Source organism: Panulirus ornatus, chromosome 62 (genome assembly GCF_036320965.1).
Source record: "Panulirus ornatus isolate Po-2019 chromosome 62, ASM3632096v1, whole genome shotgun sequence".
NCBI lineage: Eukaryota > Metazoa > Arthropoda > Malacostraca > Decapoda > Palinuridae > Panulirus > Panulirus ornatus.
In genome coordinates, this window is record NC_092285.1 from 14,152,480 (window position 1) to 14,178,522 (window position 26,043).

At 43.2% G+C, this 26,043-nt stretch overlaps 2 protein-coding genes across 5 annotated transcripts in view; one reads left to right on the forward strand and one right to left on the reverse strand.

The window, feature by feature from the left end:
* LOC139745747 (DNA polymerase lambda-like) overlaps positions 1-26,043 on the forward strand; it is a 305,248-nt gene that overhangs the window by 24,723 nt on the left and 254,482 nt on the right. The gene's annotated exons all lie outside the window — the stretch shown is intronic.
* LOC139745703 (uncharacterized) overlaps positions 1-26,043 on the reverse strand; it is a 96,579-nt gene that overhangs the window by 893 nt on the left and 69,643 nt on the right. The window contains 21 exon segments of the mRNA XM_071656141.1: positions 21-474; positions 666-792; positions 795-1,452; positions 1,564-1,809; positions 2,473-2,551; positions 2,752-3,638; positions 4,801-5,274; positions 6,359-6,476; positions 7,046-7,163; positions 7,912-7,999; positions 8,472-8,524; positions 8,708-9,035; positions 9,149-9,319; positions 9,540-9,809; positions 9,916-10,053; positions 13,188-13,291; positions 14,808-14,970; positions 15,101-15,190; positions 15,425-15,524; positions 16,600-16,627; positions 16,801-17,338. Of these exon segments, the coding sequence (XP_071512242.1) occupies positions 21-474; positions 666-792; positions 795-1,452; positions 1,564-1,809; positions 2,473-2,551; positions 2,752-3,638; positions 4,801-5,274; positions 6,359-6,476; positions 7,046-7,163; positions 7,912-7,999; positions 8,472-8,524; positions 8,708-9,035; positions 9,149-9,319; positions 9,540-9,809; positions 9,916-10,053; positions 13,188-13,291; positions 14,808-14,970; positions 15,101-15,190; positions 15,425-15,524; positions 16,600-16,627; positions 16,801-17,338 (5,232 nt within the window).

Here is a 26,043-nt window from a genome sequence, read left to right on the forward strand (position 1 = left end):
CTGGGAGGAAAATTACTTACTTGGAGTGTTTGCAAGTCGCTCTCGAGTTTCCTCTTGGATGCAGACAGCGTCCCGTTTTCAGCGGTGAGTTTGTTTATAACCTCGCCAGCATCAGAGAGGTCGTTCTCAGCTTGACGACGGCCGCGGTCAGACTGCTCCAGCAGAGTTCGCGACTCTTCCAACTCTCCCTGAAGAGCGTTAACCCGACGCTCCGACATGTTGTACTGCTCACGGTACTCTGAGACAAGACGTTCCTCCTCCTCAATTCGGATCTGCAGGTCTTTGGCTTCGCCCTGGAGTTTCTTAACGTGCTTCTGCAGGTCTGCATTAGCTTTATTGGAATGGTCTAATGCGACCTCGAGTTCCTTGATGTCAGACTCCAGCTTCTTCTTCATGTGTAGAGCGTCGGCTTTAGCCTTAGCTTCAGCCTCGAGGGACGCCTGTAAGGAGTCGATAGCACGCTGGTGGCACTTTCTGAAATTTGGTAAACAAGAATGAAAACAAAGATGTTTTATATGTGTGGATCAGGACGGTGAGCGATCATATGTGAGAGCTCTCGACTGCGTCTACTAACCACCCTAATCCACACACTGGCCAGAATGAATTATTCACACATGTTATATATCTTGATGTTGTGGGTCAGTTAATAAATGTAAACAACTCACCTGGTATTTTCGAATTCTTCCTCCTTTTCTTGAAGACGACGTTCGATCTCCTGGCGAACTTGGTGGAGTTCCAACTGTGCTCGAAGCACCTTGTTCTCCTCCTGTTCCAGTGCTGTCTCAGCTTCTCGAGAGCGGCCTGCAGCTCATCCTTCTCGATCTCGTATCGCTTGGCAGTTTTCTGGGCTTCGTGGAGGGCACGGCCGCCTTCGCTGATCTGATCTGTTAGGTCCTTGATCTCCTCTGAGAGACCCTTGTTCTCACGACGAGCTGCGTCAAGTTGCTCCAGATTCTCCTCGTACGCAGCTTTGACGCGGTAGTTTTCGGTGGAGAGGTTCCGGCACTCCTTCTGTGAAGCATCGAGCTCGTTGGCAATATCGTCGACCCTCATCTTCCACTCAGCAATAATTTTGTCGCAAATCTTCAGTCTCTTCTCCGCAGCAGCGGCGAGGGTCTGTGCTCGTTCAAATGCCACTTGCATTTCTTCGAGCTCGGAGAGAGCTCGCTGTTTGGTCTTCTCCAGATTCATGTACTTAACGTTGAGTTGTTCGATCTGGGTTTCTGCCTCGTCGAGGCGGCTCGCGAGCTTCATACGAATCGCCTCAAGTTCCTCAACCTTGGCAACCACATCAGACTCGTACTTGGAGCGCCACATGAGGGCCTCGGAGCTCACCTTGGACAGCATGCGCTGCAGGTCGGCCTTGGCGTCAGTCTCCTCATCCAGCTGTTCACGAAGGCCGTCGATGTCATGTTCCAAGTTGCGATACTTTCCAAAGAGTGTAGCGCGCATCTGACAACAGAAATGTTCCAGGGAGTTTTATATTCTAACTATGACGAAGATTATGTTCTGTAAAACATTTGTATCGATATGTCAGCAATGAATGATAACCACAAGGCTTACCCTGCTCTCGTCGTCTGCAAGCTTTTTGGTGTCCTCGAGCTGGTTAGTAAGGGACAGCTTCAGCTTGGCTAGTTCACCAATCTGGTTCTCAGCTTCTTCAAGCTGTCTCAACAGGTCTGAGTTCTCGGCCGCCAACTTCTTCTTAGTTGCATCATAATCGTTGATGGTACGGTTGGCTTCATCCAGTTTACTACTAACTTCATTAAACTGATGTTGAAGTTGCTTGTTTATCTTCTCAACTTCAGCCTGTGAAAACAAAGACAAAATCAGACCAAGGTAATAATGAGGAAAGCTAGTCACTGAAATTAAGGTAGATTTAGTGAGGTTTTTGATGAAAAGATGAGCAGATATTAGAGCTTTAGAATAAAGTGAGGATTACAAACCCAGTATATCATATGGCTGTGTGAATAAGACTTTCTTGGAGCGAGACCGCGAACTGTGTAACCTACAGTTAACAACACTGGGTTAAGAGGATTCCCTAAAGCGGCTGGTAATAGTTATGTTATAGGAATATCTTTACTGCAACTACTTAAGGCTGACGGACGAGGTATCACAGACATAGTAAATCCTTGATCACGACACGCGAATAAAATAGTTCAGGGGGTAAATGGAGGCTTTGTACAAAGCTCTGAAGTTGAAGAGAAAACCAGTTTGTCACTGAACTTAAGAAAAAGAGACGTTCTGGTGGTAATGGCGTGCATGTCACTGTACTTAAACGAGTGTCAGTACAGGTCATTATAGGTTCAAGTACCGTAAAGAACGTTCAAGCTCAGGGATGAGTTCATGTGTCATATGAATTTTAAATATAAAACAGACTATGTCTAACAATTTACTGTTATATATCTCAGAGATGTGTAACATTACGTGTCCCTCACGCACTATGATCATAGTCAGCACTGAAAACTGTACCTTATCACGAGTAACCACGTCCAAGGCGACCCGGGCTGACTCAGCCTCACGTTTCATGACCTCCTTCTCCTTCTCCAACCTGAGGTGCGAGAAAACATCAGCAAACTTAAAAATGCACAAACCAGTAGCGTTAGACCGGTACTGCTGCTGGGATAGAGGTACAATTGATCATCAGATCATCAGACGTACAATTAATCTTGAGTTGTTCTTAACATAGACAATGATCAAGTTCAAGCGTTGCAATTGATTGTTAACTTAACGCAGTAAACATTAACTTACCTCGACTTCACCTTGCTGAGATGGTCAATCTGATCGGCCATCTCGGCCACAGCGTCTGTGTGCTTCTTCTTCATGAGACTCATAGCGTTAACATTACGGATGTTGCTTTCCTCGTAGTCTGTGCGGAGTCGGGCCAGTTCTGCCTCACGCTTCTTGTTGAGCTCCACCTGGGCTGCAGTGGCCGCCCCGGCCTCGTCCAGACGGTCACTCAGTTCTCCCAGTTCGCGAGCTAAGTTTGCCTTGGCTTTCTCAACTTTCCCACGAAGTTCTCGTTCGTGTTCGACGTCACCATCGAGATCATCTACCCGGGTTTGCAGTTCCTGAATGTGTTTGTTTTGCTTGGCGACAATTTGTTGCTCTTCCTCAATTTTGGAAGCCAGTGAGGAGAACTCCTTATCTTTCCGTTCAATGGCTTGTTCCAGTTCCTTTCGGCTACGTTCCAGGTCGGACACAGCCTCTCGCGTCAGTTTCAGGTCACTCTCCGCTTTCTTCTTCGCTTTCTCACTTTCTGCACGCATTTTCTTCTCGTACTCCAGAGAGTCGTCGAGCTCATCCAAATGCTGTTCAAGTTTACCCTTAAGGGTGTTGAGATGATTGCATTTATCCTCGATGGTCTGGTTGTCTTCGGCGGACTTCTGGTTTATCTCTTGAAGATGTTTCTTCTCCTTCTTCACTTTGTTTATAAGTTCCTCCTGTTGCTTGATCTCTTCCGTGAGGTTCTGGATGACGTGATCCTTGGCAGCCTTGTCCTGGTCCGCCTTGAGCATGGCCATCTCCATGTCCTCAAGTTCATTCTTCATATTACTGATCTCCTGTTCCGTTTTCTTTCTGTTTTGGGAGACTTCACCCCGGGCCTCCTCTTCTTTCTTCAAACGCTCTGTAGTTTCCTAGAGAATACATTAAGATGTTTAAAACACAACAATGAGTAGCATTTTGGAGAGATAGTTAATGAAATTAAAATAATCAACTTTTCCTCAATCAAGAACACACAGGTGAAAACTGTGACGTCATAGATTAATTCACAAATCACTCCAGTACTGCCACGAAGTAACCCACAACTTGATAGTTGAGTATTATGATGGTAACATGCAAGGCGTCTACAGCATGATGAACATTTCATTTCGTGTGTGTGTTATCTAATCACGTAAAATCATGGACACTTCCATATAATTTCCTCTTTAACATGAGAATAAAACCTTGGCCTTCCTAACGGTGGCTGGTTGATAATATCCTTAACTTTGCTCAATTACTGAAACTGGTGACGAAATGGGAAAAGATTTAGCAAACTGTAGTGCAATGCCAACTTGTAATTTGAATCAATCTTAATTCTGACAACTAGGTTGGTGTACTGATAATTTATAGCTGAAGAAAAACACAAAAAAGTAGTCAATACAAATTATTGAAAATACTTTTGAACGATTTGAGAGAAAGATATTGTGGTAGTATGTGTCTGCTGAGCAAACTTCTGTCATTCCTGTTGTAGCGACAACTCAAAATCTTGAGAAAGAGAAAATATGCGAAAATGTCACACAAAAAGCAAAAGTTTCAACTGGAAACAGGCGGTGTATCCCATCACCACTTTACAATGAACCATAACACTCGGGTGTAGTTTTTAATATATGACATTTTTCTATTTATCTTAAGGTGTAGGATCTTCCACTTATATGTTTCATAATACTTTAAAGTATTTCGTAAAGTTGGACTTCAATTATATAACCATCACCGTCCTGGATTCAAATCATCAAATATGCTTTCACTAACTTGATGAAGCATACCATACAGTGAGCAACAGGTCAATCACATCATACAGCGACGAATGAAATAGATTAGAAAATGGGAGTTAAGATTTGTACGGACGTGTAAACACTTTACCCACGTCCATACAATACTTACATTCAACTGAGCGGATGTGTAAACACTTTACTCACGTCCATACAATACTTACATTCAACTGAGCGGATGTGTAAACACTTTACTCACGTCCATACAATACTTACATTCAACTGAGCGGATGTGTAAACACTTTACTCACGTCCATACAATACTTACGTTCAACTGAGCCTCCAGTTCAGTTTTCTGGGCCTGCAGTTTAGCCTGTTTGTCGAGGAAGTCAGACATGTTGCCTTTGCTGGACTCTAAAGCCAACAAGAGATTGTTTTTTTCCTCGAGGAGGACGAGGTTGGCAGCCTCAAACTCCTTACGAAGCTTAGACTCATTCTCCAGTTCTTCCAGAGCCTTGGCGGCCTTCTCCTCGAGAGCCTTCATCTCGTCCTCGACGCGGGTGACGTGGAGGAGAGGCTTGACCTTCTGCCACAAGTTATACCAGGCCCAAGTGCGCATCTTCAAGAACTTCCTCAAGTTCCTCTGGACGATGATGAGGGCGACGCGTTGCTCCTGCAGTTTCTCGTACAGCTTGCGGCTGGCGTAGCCACGGATCCAGGCCTGCAACCAGGAGGCCAACTTGGCCAGGCGGTCATCACGGATCTCCTCCAGGGTACCAAGAACACCGGCACGGAAGAACACCTGAGACGGTAGAGAGAGTGAACAACAGATCTCTCCATATGGGCGTTCCACACTCACATGGTTATCTTGTAAACAGTGTGTCTGTATAATGATCTGCCTGAATAAGACCTCAACACGTAAAGGTGTTTGTTAATGATCCAGTCACCAGAGCCCTCTGGCCCAGCTAAACGAACTTGATAACCTGGGTTTTGACCGTATGATTCCACCGCCCATATAAATCCCCTCTTCCTAGTGCTTCAATCTGTACATCAACCAAGAAAGATGGAGGAATCAGACGCAATGTCGTCGGCAACTGGTGAGATTTAGAGAGAGATACAGTAATGAGCAGCGCTTCTGCGTTATTGAATGTGACCTGCTTACTGCTCCCATGGTCCTAGATGCTGCAAAGGTCTGAGTAAGAAGGTAATGAGTTACACTGGAAATATTAGAGTGAGGAAGGAAGGGAAACTCAGGTGAAGTACGTAAAGTGGAATCATCAGTGAGGAATCAAAAGTTGAAGTATAACTGTCGTGTATGGAAAGAAAGGAGGCAGCAAGAGTGAACCCTGATGAACACCATTATTGACACGATAAGAAGTTACTTCATGAAAGACTAGTAAGAAACCTATACATCAGGGAAGCAGATGGGAGGGAGACAGAGATGGCACCAGAGCTGAGACACTTGCCAGTAAGTAGTCTTCGAAAATTCGTGAAATTTAATCTCATTTCGCTGAGAAAAATAGTTCTCAGCAAATCTGATCAAGCGACTACTATCATGAAAAGCTTATCATATCCTACAGAAGTAGAGATAGTTCAGAAGAAGCGACTACTATCATGAAAAGCTTATCATATCCTACAGAAGTAGAGATAGTTCAGAAGAAGCGACTACTATCATGAAAAGCTTATCATATCCTACAGAAGTAGAGATAGTTCAGAAGAAGCGACTACTATCATGAAAAGCTTATTATATCCTACAGAAGTAGAGATAGTTCAGAAGGAACCGTATTTTCATCGGGAAAAAAATGGTCCAATAATGATTCAATCTAAATCATTAATGTGATGTAATGTTAGCAAGACTAGTTCTACATGATGGCAGAGGCGCTTACCTTCGTGTTCCCAAGACGGTACAGCTCCTCATCCAAGCCGGACTTATCGAAGCAAACTTTAGTAGCTTTCTTCTCGTCGCCAGCCTCCCTCATCTCCTTGGAAGCTAAGATCCTGTAGCTGTAGCAGATGACATGAGGGGAACATGAGGGTAATGAGGAAACATATTATACAATATGTATGTCACATCCTTATGTAGTATAAGAATGATCAACTAACTAAACCCTGACTGGAATATTAACATCATGGAAAGCAGCTGGAAGTCCTGGATGGAGCACGTCGACGGAGTACTTTAAATATTTTCATAAGATTCAGACAAGATGAACATGTACTTTCTCACGTTATAGTGAAACTGTGGCAAAACATCCAATATCAAATAGAAACTACTTATGCTAGTACAAATGAATTCTGTGAACTGTAACAACTGACAACTGCAACAAATGTTGAACAGAAGTAACGTAACAGGTAACATTAATCAACCAGAACTGAAGATGACATTATGTAAAGATGACTGACTGATACCAGACACGAAGAGAGGCCATTGACGTCATTGACGTACATTTTCCAGTAACCACTATAAATATTTATATAAACGTCTATATAAAAAAAAAAAGCTTTGTCATTTGGAGTCATTCTTAAATCAATTCCGTGTCAATTTTTCACAAACAAACTGCAAGAATGAATATTACCGGCTCGTGAAGTCATGGTACACCATCCTGTTGGGGAAGCCCTTGCGACAGATACGGATGCCTTCAAGTACACCGTTACAGGTCAGCTGGTGCATGATCAGGCCGGCGTCAACAACACCTGAGGGACAAGACATGAACGTCAAACTAGCCACTCAGACCTGTCCTCAATGTACCAACCATACAACGTAAGACGACACAAGTAGTGATCGATGTAGGAACTGTGGCTCAGTACACACAAGGTCCACGTAGTACCTGCAGGTCACACTTCCAGGAAGAACGTAATGTGAAATTTATGAACGTTAGATTATTGCATCTGGCAACCTTGGTACATGATGGAGTCCAGATGAAACAAAAGGTTAGACATGAACGTCTTCAGAGCCATGCGAGACAAACGTTACTAATAATTACAAACTATTCAATCCTAAGCATATATTCAAGACTATGTGTGTTTGATTTATACTTCAAATAAGACAATGTACTTTTCATTTAACTGGAGTATGAACAATGTGAAGTATTGAGCTTTAAGAATGTTCAAAAATAATACTAAAGACATTTCTAAGAACAGATATAACAAATCCTTCGTTTCAAGACCACGACTGACATTAAGCCTCCTTAATGACATAGTAAGTTGACTCCTTCAGTAATTCCTACATTTTCTCCTCTTGCCACAATGATCACTATATTTCTGATCTTTTCCACCACCACAAACATCTCGAAGCAACACTGTGGACTATTGTTATTTGTTGTGCCTCTAAGTGTGTGATCTAGATTAAGAAGGCAACATTCTCAAAGAAAATTTAGACATTCGTAACAAACATCCAAAATGAGAAACAGATGTAAATGTAGTTTTGTTAATTTGACCCAACCTGGAGACTTGGTCTCGTTGGGGACGATGCATCGGATGAAGTGGGGATGAGTAGCGTTCAGGGTCTTCATCAGGTTGTTCAGCTGTTCCTGTGGGGAGAGAACAAGACGTCGAAGTCAATTTGGTCACTGAACTCAGGTCGACAAGTCCTCTATCATAGAACATCACCTCGAGATAAAAATGTACGACCAGAAGGCGATAGTAGTGACACACCCATCAGGTTAAGACGTTTACGGTACGTACATAATGTGTATGAGAGAAATCCTCAGCCATGATTGTGTCATAACATGAAGGTGTGATGCAAGACACTTCATGTACACACAAGGTAAACTTGACTGTGGAACTCATATTCAGAACATGAAGTTCTCTGTGTTATTCACACCTGTTCTACAATGTAGAGTCTCACGCGAGATACATTATATGTTCATTATTCTTACACTATTCAAGACTTTTTTCTCGGCAGTTTAAAGTATGATGGCTATCATGTTGCTTGGTATAATGGCTAGTCTGATGTTTAGCACAAGGTCTGGTAACATGAGAACCCGAGATCATGGCACGTACCCTGTAGGCAGACGACACAGTCTGAAAACCACCAGACTTCTTGCCACGTCCTCCTGGAAGACACAACACTTAATGATCCTGACTTCTGATATAAAGGATCTTCATTAAATATTTCCCATCAGCAGAATGATTAACATATCCCATCAGCAGAATGATTAACATATCCCATCAGCAGGATAAATAATGTATGGGAAATTTTAGCAGAACTGCCAAGTAAGAATGAATAAACATCGCACCTTTGGTGTCGGCTGGAGCTGACTGGCCGGGATGATCAGCGAACAGCGTGACAACAATGCTGTTGGTCGCCTTCTTGAGCTGGTCGACCAGGGTGTCGTTCAGAGGATCCTTGTTCTTCTCAAGCCAGCCACTCAGGTTGTAGCTCACAGTACCGGCGTAGTGGACGATGGCGAAGTGGGACTCTGACTGTCCCGCCTTGGGGGGCTTCGGCTTGATAAAACACGGGGAGTTCCCAAGATGATTCACAATCAACTTCTCCTGGAAGGACTTGTCCGTAGCCTTGGGGAACATAGACTCTTCCTCGAGGATGGACAGAATACCCATTTTCTGTAGGAAGTGGACGTATTAATGCTCGTAAGATTAGTGAACATCACATGTATAGCATTATAATCATGCACCATATAGTATCCTCAGAGTGTCTCTCTCTTCTGGAGAATTACCTTCTCGAAAAGCTCGATGCAGGCCTGCAGATCCATACCGAAGTCCACGAAGGTCCAGTTGATGCCTTCCCTCTTGTACTCCTCCTGCTCCAGCACAAACATGTGATGGTTGAAGAACTGCTGCAGCTTCTCGTTACAGAAGTTGATGCAGATCTGCTCGAACCCATTGAACTGTGGACGGAGGTGAACATTTGAAATCTGCAAAGATTTGATGACATATGTTGCACTATGTATACCAACTTCACCCACTTCTTTCCCCATCCCTTTCAGTCTAGTCGAAGCTGTACACAGGCCTCTGTCTCGGTCTCTCGAGACAATGGGTTCTGTACATCTTCGTCCAGACGCTCCCCCAGCATCTCTGCCTGCGACCAAGCACATTAAAACCACTCACATCGAAGATTTCAAAGCCGGCAATATCGAGGACACCGATGAAATGGGCACGCTTGAGACCCGTCTCGAGCGTGACGTTGCACTTCATTACCAGCCACTTGAAGAGACGATCGAACAGGCCCTTAGCCATGGCACCGACGGAGTAGTAACATTGATCGACGTTCATGCCCTTGGCTACGAACTCTGTGCCGACCTTGATCTTGGGCTTGGTGATGTTCTTATACAAGTCGGCGCCGTCAACACCCAACAGTTTGGCAATCGTTTCACCGACCTGGCGAAGAGAGAATATAGAATATTACCGACTGACGTCTGTAGGATCCTTTATAATATAAGACCAACACAGTCATCTGCTCCTCCAGACAAGGTCATGTGGGTACCTCAGTGCCATCAGGTTCGGCCTGCTCCTCGCGACCCCTTTGCTTGAACTTGACCTCACCAAAGTGCATGACAACGGCGGTGACCTTGTAGACTTCTTCAATATCCACAGGACTGAAGCCCAGAATGTCGAAGGCGTCCTGGAATAAAAAGACAAATGAGGATCTACGTCACGACCGCCGACAAGACGCTTCTCCTCACCTGACTCGTCCACATCATCATCCACAACACAAGATTCCACTGTGCTCCAGTATGGCCAAGACCCACCACTCCCACACCTACCCTTCGTATTATTATCGTATTATCATTGCTATCATTATTATTATTATTATTATTATTATTATTATTAATTATTGATTATTGCTTCACTCGGTGATTACTACCCTGCAGATGTTGGGGTCAGCTGGTAAAAAAGTTCAGTACATATAACGCACATAGAGTTGGTTAACTCTGCTCCTCAAAGCTTTAGAGAGATCATAGCTCACTTATATATATATATATATATATATATATATATATATATATATATATATATATATATATATATATATATATATATATATATATATTATGTGTGCATGTTAGATATGCGATTTAAAGGTGTCAGTCAACCGTGGCAACGAGAGATGGTGTGCAGAAGAATGTGCAGCTGACACATGCAGATTGTGATGTAAAATGTGTGTAATGTGGAGAGGCACTCACACAGGAGGACAACCAAGATGGCATCAGAATGAAGAGAACTATATCGCAACAGGAGACCAGTAATATGTCCACCATGTAAGAGAGAAGAGTCAGGGTAGATAATCACTACCCTTATTCTTTTTTTAATTACCAGTATAAGACGTCAACAGTTAACACGTCTTCCAAAGATGGAGAGATAAAGCAATCAGCCACCATGACATGAGACAAAGCAAAATATCTGTGAAGAGGCGTAAAGAAACAGTTTCATAGTACATGAATGTCGAATGATTGGAATAAACAGAGCGAGGAAACTGTAAATTGTGACACCGTACGGAAGTGAGAAATGTTCAACAGCAGAATATGTTCAACAGACCCCCCCCCCCCCCCCCCGTAGCAGAAGGTTCTCCCTGTACAGCACAAATAGGTTACATCATGTACGTGCTCTTGTGAACACACATACGACAGAGAGACATGAATACATACTCGTGAACACCTGACATGAGCTGCAGTGTGTCTGTGTATGGTTAAGACATGGCGAGGTTTACAAACATAACTATAATAACACTGGCTCACTAACACACATACAGTTATCACATCACAAACACATCAACTTATACCAAAGTTACGATCATCTAACATTTGTCCTTATATTCATATCTACATATTCCTGTTTACTGAGGAAACACGTTTCATTAATTAAGAGCTATCATAACTATTATGTGAAGACCTTATCTGGTCGACTCACTTCGTGGTGTCATCTGACTGTTCCTTCCTGCTGCTAACATCACACTGCGCTCCACACTCGCCTCCCTCCGTCGCCATCCACAAAGTGCCACTTGAACATTACATCAACACGGTTCCCATCACGAAGATCAACCATAGTCTTCCTACTCTGAACACCTGCTCAATTTTCACGTCTTTGGTTGTTTATTATTATTCTTATTATCATTATTATTAACTATTATTATTATTATAACTGTCAATGTTGTTATTATTATTCAGTCTATATTCCTTTCCCATCGAAAAGAGATGCTGACCAAATTTACTATTGAATGATGTGACCATCTTGATTGTAATGACTCCACTATAATATCCCTCCTGAATGAAAAGAAGATAGTTGTCCCCTCCTTCACTCCGTTTTCTTTGTATCTGTACCATGTTTATTTACAGGCATCCTTGAGGGGAGGATATTATTAACAAAATTCTACCGCAATGACGCACACAATCTACCACAACCTTACCTCACACCCATTTTCTCCCACCACGTCCGCATCCACCATTTCCTCCATTTATATCAGCTGACACACCGTGCATCTCCATCCTTGTGGTCTGTACCTCAGTTAACACCTCAGAGCTTTACACAATGTTTATCGTTACGTGTTGGGTAAACATGTTTAATAATCAATCAGGCCTGAAACATGCGACACAGAGTGACCCCAAGGTTAACTGGTACACAATCATCACTCCTGATCAACATGGATACAAACTGATCATAATAGTCATCTTCCATGTAACGTTAAACCTCCCGGCCAGTCATTCATCTACTCTCTCTTCCCTTCCCATACTGTACCTGCACTTCTGCTAGTTTTAGTTTATTTTCTCTTTTTTTTGGCACAGGCTTATGCAAACTGACCTTTGTATCATCACATATCAGCATCAGTCTTATAGTGTACATGGTACTAGTAACGTTGTATGAGCCACATACTTCCCTCACCACGAGCAGTTTCACCTCAGTATCCAAGTGGTGCTGCCACACAAGGACCTCCTGTTTTCGATCCAAATTTATAACTAAATCTCACGTAATGTAACAAACTTCATCATGTACTAAACTACCACACGAAAGATACGGTAGGAATATGTAGATTTCCAATACCTTCGTCATGGTCAAACTAAGGCCTTTATATACTTGGCAAAATTCTGTCTTATCTTTTATGATGAATAATGATGAACAAATTTGTCGATTATTTCTTTACTGCGTCTCATGTTTCCATGTTCTCGAATGTTTTCAAGAAAGGCTATTTGCAACCCTGTTCCTTCACTACAATTCTAATTAAATTGAATTCACTCCCAAATGTGTGTGTGTGTGTGTGTGTGTGTGTGTGTGTGTGTGTGTGTGTGTATCATTGTAAATCATGAACAAGGGTGAACAGTTTCCTGTCATATAAGGATTAACATTTGCCTGGCGTGAGGGCCGTGCTGGGGGATGAACCTTGCCCTACACATACCATACGACTATTGCTCAAGGAACATTCTACATGATCGTTAATCTGGCGAGATATGGCATTAAGTATTAGTCATTTGTTAGTCAATATGTATTAGAATAATGTTATGTCAGATAACTACTGCAGTGTAGTTACATTGCTATCATCTACAGCGAATCATTTCGTCAGTCCGTCTGTTTCTTTATCAGCTTTGGACTGCAGCATCAGACACCTAGCAGACGTACATGAAGCTAGTGTATGCGGGACAAATACCGGTAAAGTCTCACGATTTTTTCAATATTTCATCCCACAATATAAGTCTCGAAACATCGATATAGAGTTCCATACTCTATCGATGGTGGTAACCATGGTATGAAGTTCCCACCACTCACGTGACAGAACTGCATGTCCTCCTTGTCGTCGATGGAGGGGACAGTGACCTTGCCCTGGGACACGTAGTGATAATCGTAGATGTCGTTGCTAAGGAAACACATGGCTGCAGACAGGAGTAGTATACATGAAAGGGAACGTTACCATTTACATTTTAGATATGCAATGACCTATTTGATGTTAGTGAAAATACAGAATTGCCCAGGCACCTATCATACAACAGATGCTCTTGAACAAGTAAAGCAAATAACCTTCAAGAATCATCAAAACTGATCTTAACACGACGTTCACCGGCTTGCTGAAGGTACACGGTTACAAAAACAAATGTCTTATACATTTCGCTGAACATTCATCTCGTATATTCGTTCAGTTAGTGTCAATGCATCCCTATATGTCAAAACTAGTAAATATGACTACACCAAGGAAATCAGAGCTCTTTATGTACGTTTTTATATTGTAATATTTGGTTTAGTTACCTATTGCATAATTTCTATTTTCTCTAATGACTAAACCATAGAAAACGCAACTATACCTTACAACGGGAACTTCTTTAGATTAATCCTGTAACTTCCAAACACTACAAAGTTATCATTTATGCTATCCAGTGCTGACAACACCATCATTAAGTAAGTACATGGCAAGAATATGAAGATATAAAAGGTATTGTATGATCATTTATATATTTGGATCAAGTGAATTTTCATTCCCATTTAATATACTTTCTCTTTATATCAGTTTCATATTCTCAGTTGACTATCAACACAGAAAACGGGGCTTTACTTAATTTGGTGGTCATTGTTCAGCAGATCCTTGGCAATATTTTCAGATATGTTTATTTTTAGCGTTTTTTTGTCTCCCTAGAACGCCATGTTGTATATATCTGTACGTGATCATGCGTCAAATTCTTGAATCCTCTCAGGTTATAAGAAGACTACGAGTTAAAACACTGCCGGGTTAACTAATGTCCGGAAATCTAATTTACTTTAAGGGCAGACTGTATACGAACTGATAACAAATCTCTGATAAGGAACAGGAAATCTTCTAAGCCATTTTGGAATCAAGTAATATTCAAAACTCAGATCCTCATGGAATATTTCAAATATTTGTGATTAACATCTGTGATTGGTTGAAGGACGTACCCAAGAATTAGATCTTCATATACTGTAATAAAAAAGGGAACAAGCATGTTTGGGGATCATTTATAATGGGATTATATGCTTTTACAACAGCAGAGTTGTAAGTCGTTACACCTGCCCACTCCTTACTTCAGAACCACATTTACTATAACTCTTTGTCTACGTTCAAATTGCTTTAACTTTTAAGTCGAAATAGTTTTATCTGCTTTTCTGCTACAAGTGTGAAAGGGAGTTCTGGATTTATTTTTGCCTTTTAGATTGATGATCTAAAAGATAATTGCAAGAGAAATGGTTCAACCGTAAAGTTCTGCAATGAATACATCATAATCATCATATCACCACAGGTCATCAATATCCTGGTAAATATTCTTGTAAAAATCATATTCATTACTCTTTCCAAATTTGTTTTCTTACAACTATAGACTAATAATCCTACAAAAGAAAGCTTTTAGTCGGGAAAATGTCTACTTCAGTTTGAACACTTACGTTTGATCATCTCAACCTGGTCGGACATCATCTCGTAGAAGATGTGGTAGGATCTCTCCAGGGACTGCTGGGAGATGACACGAGCCTTCTCCAGCAGGTAGACCTCAATGTCAGCACCAGACAGCTTGCCATTGGGTTGGAAGTGGATACGGATGAACTTACCCTGTGTGGTAAATGATTAAGAGTCAAATTAGGTCGACCAACAAAGGCTCATGGAGAATAAGAACATATTGTGAATTACTTGGTGTGGTAATATTTTGTGTCATCAGAGATGGAGTTGAAGGTGTACTTACAAAGCGGGAGGAGTTGTCGTTACGGACGGTCTTGGCGTTACCGAAGGCCTCCAGTACGGGGTTGGTCTGGATGATCTGGTCCTCCAGGTTCTGCAGGCAAGTGTCATAAATACTTTACTAACACGTCTCCCAAGACAGTAGGTAATGCTGCACTACATGTCGGTCAGCAATAGTGATTCAAGTGAGACATAAGGATAAGGATGCACAATATTACATGACTAATATCACTGCAAGTAATGAGACTTGCCACTAAAGAACTAATCAGTTGGTGTATGTCATTCTCAGGCAGCCTAGACCACTGGAAGCCACTGGTGGTATTATTACCTGTTTCTTTTCCTCAGTCTTCTTGGTGGTGGCGCCGACGTTGGCGAAGTATGAGAGTACCTTCTTGGTGTTCTCAGTCTTGCCAGCACCTGACTCACCCCTGTGTAGTGAGTAATATCTTAGTCAGTGGGAGATACAAAAAGAACGATACATATCACTTCGAGAAGACAATTTCCCAGTATTTTCATAAAGAGAATTACCTAGCAATTTCAAGAAGAGAATTACCGAGAATTAATGGCAATAATGAGACAAACTCTTGTGTAAACCTTGATAATATTTGTGGCAGTTGTGGGTGTGGGCTTTGTTCAGCTGTTCCCCTTACAAAACACAAGTTAACCCACGCAACATTCCTGCTAAGTCGCATGATCTGTATGTGTGTGTGTGTGTGTGTGTGTGTGTGTGTGTGTGTGTGTGTGTGTGTGTGCTAGCATTTTCTATATACCTGTTTCAAATGTTTAGTATATTTCTGTGTACGTGTGTGCATGGTGCATACGTGCGCTTTGTGTGTGCCAGTGTAAGTGCCTATATTATGTTTAGTTTATAAGTACTTGTTTTACTCTCTACATGGAGGGATCTTACACTCACGAGTCCCCCACAAATCTCGAACATTTTTTTCTTTTGTTATACAACTACTTCACCTCCTGTATTATGCCCACACTCTCAATATTCTGTCTGTTATCGCGCCAATCTATTCCCCTCATACTATAGAAGTACTTGTTCAAATTGGTCTAACTTTTCTTAATTTTATGTTATGTCCTTTGCTTGTTCTGTTGCATATTTTGAAGAAGTTTAAGAACTTCCAACTTGCCGCCCCTCTCTGCCAGTAGTAAACAAAGTATTGACCCCAAACCTTCACTGCTGCACATATGTAGGCTCTCGTATCTATGTGTCTCTGTATATATGTAGGCTCTCGTATCTATGTGTCTCTGTATATATGTAGGCTCTCGTATCTATGTGTCTCTGTATATATGTAGGCTCTCGTATCTATGTGTCTCTGTATATATGTAGGCTCTCGTATCTATGTGTCTCTGTATATATGTAGGCTCTCGTATCTATGTGTCTCTGTATATATGTAGGCTCTCGTATCTATGTGTCTCTGTATATATGCTTGTTTTTCTCTTGTTATTGTTAATGTGTTTGTTTGTCTATGAGTTTTTATAAACAATTTTACTTACGTGATAAGCATAGACTGGTTTTCCGAACCTGGAAAGAGAGGAAAAATATTTAGCTACACTCTTGGTTAGGTTACTTACACAGCATAATCATTTCCCTGAGCCAATCTTCTCTACGTCACAGAAACATTTGCATCAGTGTATGAAGCCATCGAGTTTTGTTGAGGTTTGTCTACATATAAAAGTTCAAAATCAATTACTCACCCTGGATCATGTTCATGTAGGCGCCGTCGGAGATAGCGAAGAGATGAGGGGGTACCTCATTACGCCTCTTGCCCTGGTAGATCTGCACCACACGGTTGGTGTAGATGGGGTAGCGCTTGTAGGGGTTCACAGCGATGCAGAAGAGGCCGGAGTAGGTGTAGATGAGTCTGGCGACGTAGCGAGCCCTTAAGTTATAAAGGACGGAGGCATCATTGAGGTAGGTCAGGTTGGACATGTCCTCACATTTCTCAAATTTAGGAGGGTTGACCTGCTGGACGAGGTCCTTCTTGAAATCCTTGGTCTCACCACCAGCATAGACGGTGATGAGGTCGCCCTTGGTGCCCTGGATCTCACCCTCGACAAAGCCTTCCTTGTCGTCTGGAATCCAGCAGGACTTCTTGGGGTCGTAAGGCTTGGTCTGGTCCTTGATCTTCTGTTCCATCGAAATGAAGAGGAACTCGGTGGGGTCGGGGTCAGGACCCGTGGACTTCTTGACGTGTCCAGGCATGGCGGTGGCGGCTGATGGTACGGGTGGTCCCTATCTGCTGGTGACTGCCTGGGTGTGGATCCTTCCTGGAATAGTACAACCTCGAATGTTTTCCTGTAAGGTACTGCACACACTAATGATTACATACAATTACGAACTTGTACACTCATACATACGTACAGACACACGATGAATAATACTGAACCGCACACAGGTCTTCTACATATGTAATCCATATACAACTTAGATCTGGGATGTGAATAGAACTTAAGCGTAGTTTCTATACCCACTTTACACTTAGAAAAGACACAGACACTGAATCACTCCTGCACTACGTCACTTGCATGAAGCACACGCAACGCTTCCGTCATGGTACATGACACTGAGACTGGAAGATACGTATGGATATTGTCCAAGCAGGAACATGGTTCAAGCAAGACGTCTTTTCGTAAAACGAAACACCGAAGACTCGTAACTCCTTCAAGTGTCCTCTTCTCCCGTTTGTTTACTTACAACAAATTTCACAGCAGGACAGGAGCACCTGCCAACCTTCCCGCGCTCACACCAGAGACCATCTGAAAGTAGCTCTGCAAAACTACCATTACCGCGTAAGGTGAGAGTCGTGCGGGTAAGTTTCCCACCAGGCAAGAATAGCAGCAGCGGGCGGGCGGACACAACAGTGGACATCATGTCTGAAATGCCTCAGACTTGGCAAACCAGAGGAGGAGCTGCCACGGTGCCCAGCAGTTGTGACTTATTCATACAGACATCCAAACTTGAGGAAAACATGACGTTACGTCAGGACAACACTTGTGTGTTGTACTTCACAAGACTCAACAGGACTGGGAAGAGAGAATACAATAGTCTGTCCTCAGTACAGTAAAAGGAGTATGACAGACGACCAGAACTACGAAGACACATCGCCCAGTGCAGACACCAGCAAGATGTGTCATACAATACTGGAACGAAAATTGACAAAGTAAAACGAGCAACATCGAGGAAAATGGCAACATCGGGTTCAACCAGGAAGAGGAGCAGAAGATGTGTTCTTGTGGGGAAAATTATTTTTAGGAAATTTTGTGAGTGGAATGAGAAAACATACATAAAAAAACTTATATTTGGATAAAACAATCAAAGGAATGAAAACACTATAGGAAATGCTATGTTCTGAAAAATATACTATTAAACATCAACTCATGAAGCCTCATACTTTCACTGTGAATACAGAGACAAGGAAGTACGATTCCACAACTCTAGTACGAACCTTCAATGAATAAATGTATATGAAATGATGACGAGAGACAACACCTGTTGTTGACCCAGATGATGCAGCTGTTGGGAACAGATCTTAATAATGAGAGCAGATGCTACACACAATAAAACGTCGAAATTAATGAAATGAAAACACAAAAGAAAACCTGAAGCCACCATGCTGCACAGCAACCAGTTAAGCCTTCCAGAACCCACATGTTCACCAGCTCAAGCCTTCCAGAACCCACATGTTCACCAGCTCAAGCCTTCCACAACCTACATGTTCACCAGCTCAAGCCTTCCAGAACCCACATGTTCACCAGCTCAAGCCTTCCACAACCTACATGTTCACCAGCTCAAGCCGTCCAGAGCCCACATGTTCATCAGCTCAAGCCGTCCAGAACCTACACGTTCACCAGCTCAAGCCGTCCAGAACCCACATGTTCATCAGCTCAAGCCGTCCAGAACCCACATGTTCACCAGCTCAAGCCCTCCAGAACCCCCATGTTCACCAGCTCAAGCCCTCCAGAACCCACATGTTCACCAGCTCAAGCCGTCCAGAACCCACATGTTCACCAGCTCAAGCCGTCCAGAACCCACATGTTCATCAGCTCAAGCCGTCCAGAACCCACATGTTCACCAGCTCAAGCCGTCCAGAACCCACATGTTCACCAGCTCAAGCCTTCCAGAACCCACATGTTCACCAGCTCAAGCCGTCCAGAACCCACATGTTCATCAGCTCAAGCCGTCCAGAACCCACATGTTCACCAGCTCAAGCCGTCCAGAACCCACATGTTCACCAGCTCAAGCCTTCCAGAACCCACATGTTCACCAGCTCAAGCCGTCCAGAACCCACATGTTCACCAGCTCAAGCCTTCCAGAAGTAAAGTCGTCCGGAAGCTTTAAGTACTTGACGGTCAAATTTACTGTGGAGGACACAAGCTAGCAGAATATGACTAATGACTGTAGCACAGTCCTCACACCTCTGTACCCAACTGTAGCACAGTCCTCACACCTCTGTACCCAACTGTAGCACAGTCCTCACACCTCTGTACCCAACTGTAGCACAGTCCTCACACCATTGTACCCATCTGTACTCAGACAGTAGTAAACACATGTTCATTTTAAGAAGTAGATTTTGACATGTGTGCATGAATCACGAGGAACCGGAGATTCCAAGGTGGTAAGTCAGTTTAATGTGGAGGAGCTGAAGGTCCTCACACGGACGACGGGTGTAACACGATCCCCACACACACACACACACACACACACACACACACACACACACACACACACACGACGGAACGAACAAGAAATACGGCATGAGGTGCACAATTAACTCAGACATTCATTTTCTTTTTTTTCTTGTAATGGCCACTTAAGGTGGTCGTCTGGTCATGTAGGAACGGAAGAGCCACGTGAAGAGCACCGAGGTAATATGACACCCAGGGAACATGATGCTGAGGGAAGGATCATTGGCCAACACCAGGATAATATGGGAGCTAAAACCTGACATCATTACCCGCCATGCAAGACGTGCAACACAGCCAGACCTCGAGCGAGCAGACATACACCTAACATGCAGGAGGTGAGGATGTGTTACCCTGGCTGCAGGTCAGACGTGCGAGGGTCTGGGTTCACGTTTGTGCCGACGGCAGCTACCACACACGGCCACGCTAACGCCCAGGTGATTTGGGCTTGACTTGTATCAAGTGCCAGGGTCAGTAAGGGTCCGTGAGCGTCCAGTTTTCATAACACCTTCCGTTCAATAATGTTCAACATCATCCGGTGTTGTGGATCACACATGTAAACTCTTAACTGGCAGTACAAGGATGAACAGCAACGTTTGTTTACGCTTCTTTGCATACGTAAAATATGCTACACATGCGCATGCAGTGGGTTGGGTTTTTGTACGTGAAATACAAGAGGTTTTATGCTAAACTTTTTGACTTAACTTTAAGCTTCACGTTTTCTTTGTTATAGGAATGTGTTATTAGTAGCCTAGTTTAATGTAGTATTGTCATGATGATCCTGAGCATCACACACAGCATCACACTCAGTTCTTCCTCATATTATCATAAACTCACAGATTCATTCCACCGACACGTCGGCCGCCTAGCTGTAGATGAGGCTTACTATAATAATCTTGGAGCCGCCCACAACATTGTCATGGTGTGGCCCCCACACTTGCCAACCTCTCCTCTCTCCTGCTGCTACACACGGTCCCTGAACCACTTCCGCCCACCACATACCACTAAACTCCTCAATATTACCTTCATTTTCAAGTCTGTTACAAAACGAGAATTCCTGCATTTAACGATTGGAATCTGTTCATTTTCCTCACACTTCCCTATCCTGCTCAACCAATCTATGTATAGATTACTTAATTTAAATGTTCATGAAAGTGTCGTAGCTTCAGGGGAACTAAAAGTGTCATAGCTTCAGTGGAACTGAAAGCGTCATAGCTTCAGTGGAACTAAAATACCTAAAAAATCAGTTTAATCTTACTTCCATTTTCGTTTCCAACCCTCGAGACATAATTATGGCGACCAAAGGTTTAAAAATACACGGACGGTCGGTCGGTCCTATGTTGCCTACAGCATCATACTTTCCCTTAAGTTTTTGTTCGATCATTTGACCTTCAGGAAACCTCTTGCATATCTAACGTCTGCTCGACTTATGCCTCCTGTATGCTGACCTCAGGTACATGGAAGTAGTCATTATCTGCTGGAAAGATGTGCCGAGTTATACTCACAAACACATGGGTCATATCCACAGGGAGAGTGTAAGTGGTCTTATAACTACCCTGAACAATTAAAGCTGTTCATAATTCTTCGATAGGTGGTTATAACTACGCGATGATGCCCTAACATCACCCTAACAGTCGATAGACATAAAGGTCAAATAACCAGCCATTTCGTTAACAAGAGCCATTCATGCGGTGAGGACGCGTTTGGTCTCTGCATCATCTTGAACAACTTGTTGGTAAGTACCAACTTGACCTTGACCATCTCACCAAGTATGGCAGTCGATATATCTGAAGGTCAAACAGCCATGTTTTCTGATGCCTTAAGGATATCTTGGGATTTTGGCTTCATAACATTGCAGAGTCGTGATACAAGCGAGCCAACACACACTACCAACAATATATGAACTCATCTTCAGACATCTGGTTGCAGGTTGAATGATCTCATCCCTTCACCAAACTATAATCTCTCTTCCAACTTCTTGTGTTTTTCATTCGTCAATAATTGTGTAATTTGTATAATTCTTTTCCTAATTTTGCACAAAATTTCATATGCATCCCATCCCACTCTTGCCTTCGAACCCCAAGACATTGTTAATAGTGCTGTGATAATGTTCGTTCCTCCAGTGCTGGTGCGCCGTTGTATCACTTTATTGAATATTCACTGTACATCATCATGCAAAGTCAAGAGAAACACTATACAGCACAGCACGTCAGCTGGTGGATATGTTCGCCTCCATCAACCAGCTTACGTGGTCTTAGTGAGGCACGTCCGCAATTCCAGTGGATTTCATGAACGGTTTTATCTTCTATCTGTCTTATCTCTGTCGTTTCTTTCATATAACTAGACTAACTTTAAGCCACTTTACATTCACTGCCTCTTATTGCCTCACATTTCCCATTTAGAAATCCTCAAGTGTTTTTGTCACGTCTCCCTCGCATAGTAACTTGGGTCTTCTTAGTCACACATCAACCGACACATCCAGGTCAAAAACTGTCCATTGTTCCCTCACATGTGTCCACGGATCATCCAATATGCTTCAGCCAGTTCCAGACTCTCTGCTACTCGTTCAAAACCCCATAAGTGCTTACCTAACCTCCACTCAGTAAACTCGTCGTCTACAATCTCAAATTCTGCATCGCTTCCATGGAAAAATAAAAAAAAAAACTTCCTTAAACCAGATTCTACCAAAGTTTTCGTCAGTCTCCCCAACAAAATCTGAAAATCAAGTGTCCTCGGTTAAATGGTGTTGGTGGCAGGACGTCCTTTGGCAAGAAAGAGAACGGGAACTGCCAAGGTTGTTGAAGTGTGTGCCAAGTGGCAGTAACTCGAACTACGGTGAAGAACACAACGATATCTTGATGCTGTGCCAGCGTCAACACTGTACACTGGGTACCCGCCAGGCTACCGCTACAGGAAGATTCCAAAAGGTAAAATACGTGTCGTACGAGGAAGACAAGTGACGAAGGAGGAAGTTGTGTACGGTCCAGGGACGGGGGACTTGTTAGGGCTGGCAACTGGTAACTCCTGATGGTCATGACTCCTACGCTATATATTAACCCACAACCTAGGAGATCGATCTTGTAACAATATACAGCAGTTGTTGAATAAAATCAACATGGGTGTACGATATCATATATACACCACGACTCTTGATTTATATACCTTGTTATGATCATATATACACGACTCTACATGCAGGTGTCAACTCTCGTCAGACAACTGACACAAGGAAGATGTGTGTCTGGACACAGCAGGAGCAACAGACACGGCAAATATAACCAGAAAATTTGATTTAATGTTTTACATGTAGCGTAAACAAAGATTTTTTACATGGAAGTATTTTCCATGATGTTAGACGAGATACTTTAGTGCTGTATAACAGGATGTTTGGCCTCGTAAACATAATGGTTTCAGACACACGACAAAACTAATATCTTCAATATTTAATCATTGATAATAATAATTCTTTAAGAACGACTATAAACAGGTTAACGGGCATAACAAGACACTGTACGGTCGATACTAAGATTATTACGTTCTTACTGTGTTATAACACCAACTTCTCTCATTGGCTTCCTCAAAACTCAATACACGAGCCAGCGTCGACCATACTCTAGTCTGAGAAATAATTAATGATCTTTGGTTTGTGCAGGAGATGTGTGGACATGGAAGACTTCATTACTCACAGGTCAGCACTGGGTGTGCACCCAGGTTTTCGCGCCAGACCGTGAGTTCTTGACCTCCACGAGATCCCGGCAGACAAGCGACACTTTAAAGGAATTTACAGACAAGGTTCAGCAGTTGTACCAACTGCCTCGTTACCTGGCAACCTCATGCCCGCACATCCCTCGCTGGCTGCCAGTAATACGTTAATTATTCATATCATTATGAATCAGACGCATTTTACCTCGCGTTCTGATCACTGCGTGTTGACAACAACGTATCATGTTGAGACGTGTGTTCATCATCTGGGTAGAACACAATGGACGCACATCATCCGCTTCCTTAAATATTGGTTTTGTTTTCTGTTGTCTCAGCATTTGTGTACCATCAGTAGCTGGTACACACACCCTCTGATGCGGGTGTCGTAGGACAATGTTACTCTGCCACTGGACTTACTACACCCACGAAGAACACTTGACCACGAACCTTAACGATTGTGTTGCAATGGTAATCAACACTGATGTTTTGGCAGACATTATTATCATCAGACCGACCGACCGACCCACCTTCCTATATTAATAGCAAATAAGATGTAAGTGAACGAAGCAAACGTTATCAATATCAAGGACACTTCATGAGAAACATACATTCACATGTATGCAGTGCAGTGCCTCCCCAGCAGGCAGGTCAACCCTTCCTACGTGATAACGGAAGTACAATATCAACGTCAGTTATCACTTACAGATAAACCCAATAACTGCTATGTTAAACTCTTCCTTGTGTGTTGGATCATCGTCAGGGTTAAGACCGACCTCGATATGTTAGGTAAGACACGTGATAACATGACACTGTCACATAGATCGGACGTTTCTGTCCAGGTGAACACTGAGTTATGTCCTCCCTCCACGATCATGACGCATTCATGGCGTCCTCCCTCCACGATCATGACGCATTCATGGCGTCCTCCCCTCCACGATCATGACGCATTCATGGCGTCCTCCCTCCACGATCATGACGCATTCATGGCGTCCTCCTCTCCACGATCATGACGCATTCATGGCGTCCTCCCCTCCACGATCATGACGCATTCATGGCGTCCTCCCCTCCACGATCATGACGCATTCATGGCGTCCTCCCCTCCACGATCATGACGCATTCATGGCGTCCTCCCTCCACGATCATGACGCATTCATGGCGTCCTCCCCTCCACGATCATGACGCATTCATGGCGTCCTCCCCTCCACGATCATGACGCATTCATGGCGTCCTCCTCTCCACGATCATGACGCATTCATGATGTCCTCCCCTCCACGATCATGACGCATTCATGATGTCCTCCCCTCCACGATCATGACGCATTCATGGCGTCCTCCCTCCACGATCATGACGCATTCATGGCGTCCTCCCCTCCACGATCATGACGCATTCATGGCGTCCTCCCTCCACGATCATGACGCATTCATGGCGTCCTCCCCTCCACGATCATGACGCATTCATGGCGTCCTCCCTCCACGATCATGACGCATTCATGGCGTCCTCCCCTCCACGATCATGACGCATTCATGGCGTCCTCCCTCCACGATCATGACGCATTCATGGCGTCCTCCCCTCCACGATCATGACGCATTCATGGCGTCCTCCCCTCCACGATCATGACGCATTCAGTGGCCACAGGTCTAGCGCTGGTACAGGTACGACTCTTGGTTATCAGACATAAATCTTCAAGAGAACAACAAGTCATGATCATCTGGTATGTTATTACATGGTCTGGTCTAATGATCAAAGATGGGTCAGCAGCAGCAAAGTCTACTGTGCATGGGCATCACATGGTACCATCCAGCAGGTCAGAGCCACGTTAATGGTAATAATGGTTTTGGATATTTTCATACGAAGTTCCTGGCCATTGTTAAGTTGACGCCCAAATGGCATCTTTCCACGTTGTTTTGACATTCGTGTGTCATTATAAATGTCAAGTGATTTGTTACCTTCACTCTCTCACAACCTAACCAATAACAATGATTTTTTTCTTTCGCAAAACACGAGTTAGATTAAGTAACCCCCAAACCCCCCAACCCCCCACAACAAAATCGTAAGGGTTAAGTTATGAAGATAAATGTCATATAGTTAAAGTTTGTTTACGAGTGTGGAGGAATGGTTATGTACAAACATTATACCACAATGGAAATATCTACAACGTCGGTGTAATGAGGCTAATCACCTAACAGGGTCATTACTGGTCGCCATCGTTACGGTACATCACTAACCATCAACAAAACTATAACACAATCTTTTGATGTGGAATATAACTCGACAACCACATACGCTCACTCATGTGTCTACAACGCATCACTTACCTTCATCTATCATCGTCCACTGTGAGGATTTAACCAGAAAAAAAAAAAAATAGTTCAAAAAATGCAGATATTAATTGTGTCTGGAAAATCTGCTTCTTGATTACAAGCTATCTGTTGACCGGGTATACGTGTGTGTGTGTGTGTGTGTGTGTGTGTGTGTGTAGCATTCCTTTCTAACTTGCTACATGGCGACGGGATTTGGACGGTATCCAGTTGAGGGTTTCTCGCATTATTTTGG